This window comes from Gigantopelta aegis, chromosome 15 (genome assembly GCF_016097555.1).
Source record: "Gigantopelta aegis isolate Gae_Host chromosome 15, Gae_host_genome, whole genome shotgun sequence".
NCBI classification, from domain to species: Eukaryota; Metazoa; Mollusca; class Gastropoda; order Neomphalida; family Peltospiridae; genus Gigantopelta; species Gigantopelta aegis.
Window position 1 is genome coordinate 15,797,579 of NC_054713.1, and position 2,499 is coordinate 15,800,077.

Genomic DNA, 2,499 nt, shown 5'->3' on the forward strand with positions numbered 1-2,499 from the left:
ATGAACTGGTTAAAAAGAGGAGAGAACAAGGGGCATTCGCTAATTTAGTCATGTGTGACTTGTATTTAGATGACAACAAATTCAAACAGTATTTTAGACTTAACAGAGATCAATTTGCTATGGTTTTGGACCATATTGGATCTATTATACAGCGACGATGCCAATCCCGTGAAGTAATTTGTCCAAGACAAAGACTCGCCATATGCTTACGGTAAGAAACGATATAAATATACGTTTCTGTATTACCAACATTTATGTATAAATAAACTACTATAATCATTCTAAAGTATAGCTATAGTTTAAAAAACCAAACAAAAAAACAACAAAAAATAAAAAACCAAACAACAATTAGCAAGTATTTTATTAACGTGAAAATTGTTTCAGAATTACATGAATGTTACTACATCATGAATGGGAGATAAACGCTCACATATTGGCAAGTCACATTGATTCACCAATGATATCGTTTGAATTCACTGCATTGGTGGTCAAATTTGGGTAAGTGTAGGTGGGGGCTCGCCCTAAAATCAAATGACTGTGCCATGGAAGAGGTCTGATCTGTTGAGGCGGTAGATTTCTGTTTTCAGCATTATAGAATACTTGAGAAATTTACAGCTGTAGTACAGACTTAACCTCTTCAGGTAAGTTTTTCATTCTTAAAGCACAACTCTCAAAAAAGGCATCCTCTGATGTTCTATCATATTTTTTTTCTTTCGTGTTGTTACTCGCAATTTTCTTTTTAAGTTGAACTCGCATATATTCCGTCAGCGATTTTCCCAAATCGTCTGCTTGTGTCGTTCTTCCACGCTTCCTTGTGGTCACAATAGGAGGCGTGGAAGGGGGTTGGCACTGCGATGTTGGAGTTGACACCGTTGTACTTTCAGAAACCGATGGCGTTACTTCATGATGGCTAAAAGATAAATAATATAATAATTTATATTTCAGGTATTTAGCGACTGGTGAATCTTTTGCATCACTGAGCTTCAGTTATCGTTGTGGAAAGTCAACGATCAGTTATATTGTAAGGGAGGTTTTTGGAAGAAATTTGGGATCAGTTATCAACTGTATACATGAAATTTCCCCATAATAAAGAAGAGTGGGAGGTCAAAGCAGCCAATTTTGAAAGCCTTTGGAACTTTCCACATTGTGTGAATGCTATTGATGGAAAACATGTGGTTCTAAAGTGTCCCCGAAATTCAGGGTCAATGTTCTATAATTACAAAGGGACATTCTCTATTGTCTTGCTAGCAATTGTGCACGCAGATCTGCAGTTCGTCGCCATCGACGTTGGGTCATGTGGCAGAAATAACGACAGTGGTGTTTTCCATGCTAGTGCTATGGGTCAAGGTATAATTCAGGGTACTATAAATTTACCAGAAAGTAAAGTTATTTCAGGTGCAGAAATGCTTGGTCCTTTACCATATGTTTTTGTTGCTTATGCAGCATTTCCTTTGAACACTCACATCACGAGACCGTATGCTGGAAGGGGTGGACCAGAGGATCAACAGATTTTCAATTATAGACTATCAAGGGCTAGACACATTGTAGAAAATGCTTTTAGCATTTCAGCTGCAAGATGATGGGTGTTCCATACCAAAATTACACTTGAAAAAAATACAGCTATCAGTGTGGTTAAAACAGCCTGCCTACTTCACAACATTGTTCAAGCAAATACAACAATTGCATTCGCGGAGATTCCTCAAAGGTGGCTTTTGATAACTTCCATGTCTATGGTGGGAACACAACGATAGCTACGGGCAAGGCCATTCAAAACTTATTTCCATTGGATTGGTACGATTTCATGGCAGAATTACTTAGTGAGAAGAGGTGAATTGAACAGCTAACCTGTCAGAATTGCAATCTTCATTGTGTACCGACTGTGACTGGTGTACCGACTGTGACTGGACATCAGGCAACTCTTCAAGCTTATTTTCATTTTCTATAGGATCATCAGCTGTGGGTGGTTGGTTGTTAATATTTGATGCCGTGCTAAAAAATAACAAAACAACAAAAATAATAATAAAGTGTTTTATCATGTATTAGTTTGTGGCTTCATTATTTAATCAACATGAAATAATTAGTTAATTGGGGTTTTTTTTAAAAGAGGATAATATCTATATCATTACCAAACTTCGTATGGGTTAATTAGTTTCAGGAAGGCAAATAAATCCATGCATTCCCACTGCTTCGTATTGCAACCTGCCTGACCACTCCTGGTTTTATTTTCCCTTTTTTTCCTGGTATACGTATCTCGAAGTGTTCGCCATTTCGTCTTTGATTCTGCACCTACAATAATTACACATTCATATCAACATAATGAATACACTGACGATGACGACTACTACTACTACTACTACTACTACTACTACTACTACTACTACTACTACTACTACTACTACTGCTACTGCTGCTGCTGCTGCTACTACTACTACTACTACTACTACTGCTACTACTACTACTGCTGCTGCTGCTACTACTACTACTACAATTATACTACTA

The 2,499-nt window shown here is 37.3% G+C and overlaps 1 protein-coding gene across 1 annotated transcript; it reads right to left on the bottom strand.

Annotated features, from left to right (window-relative positions):
* Nucleotides 1-381: 381 nt before the first annotated feature.
* On the bottom strand, nucleotides 382-2,280 carry LOC121389942. The gene is made up of 3 exons (XM_041521610.1): nucleotides 2,127-2,280; nucleotides 1,846-1,989; nucleotides 382-910 (listed from the first exon to the last, which is right to left on the bottom strand). Exons 1-3 carry the CDS (start codon nucleotides 2,171-2,173, stop codon nucleotides 610-612), a joined length of 492 nt encoding a protein of 163 aa, XP_041377544.1. The 5' UTR covers nucleotides 2,174-2,280; the 3' UTR covers nucleotides 382-609.
* Between the last annotated feature and the right edge of the window lie 219 nt (nucleotides 2,281-2,499).

Coding starts and splice junctions, on each gene's coding strand:
- LOC121389942 (XM_041521610.1), bottom strand. CDS start 2,173: ATGGATTTATTTGCCTTCCTGAAACTAATTAACCCATACGAAGTTTG. Junction 1,990..2,126: donor ATTAACCCATACGAAGTTTG/GTAATGATATAG, acceptor GTTATTTTTTAG/CACGGCATCAAATATTAACA. Junction 911..1,845: donor GAAGATTGCAATTCTGACAG/GTTAGCTGTTCA, acceptor TTTATCTTTTAG/CCATCATGAAGTAACGCCAT.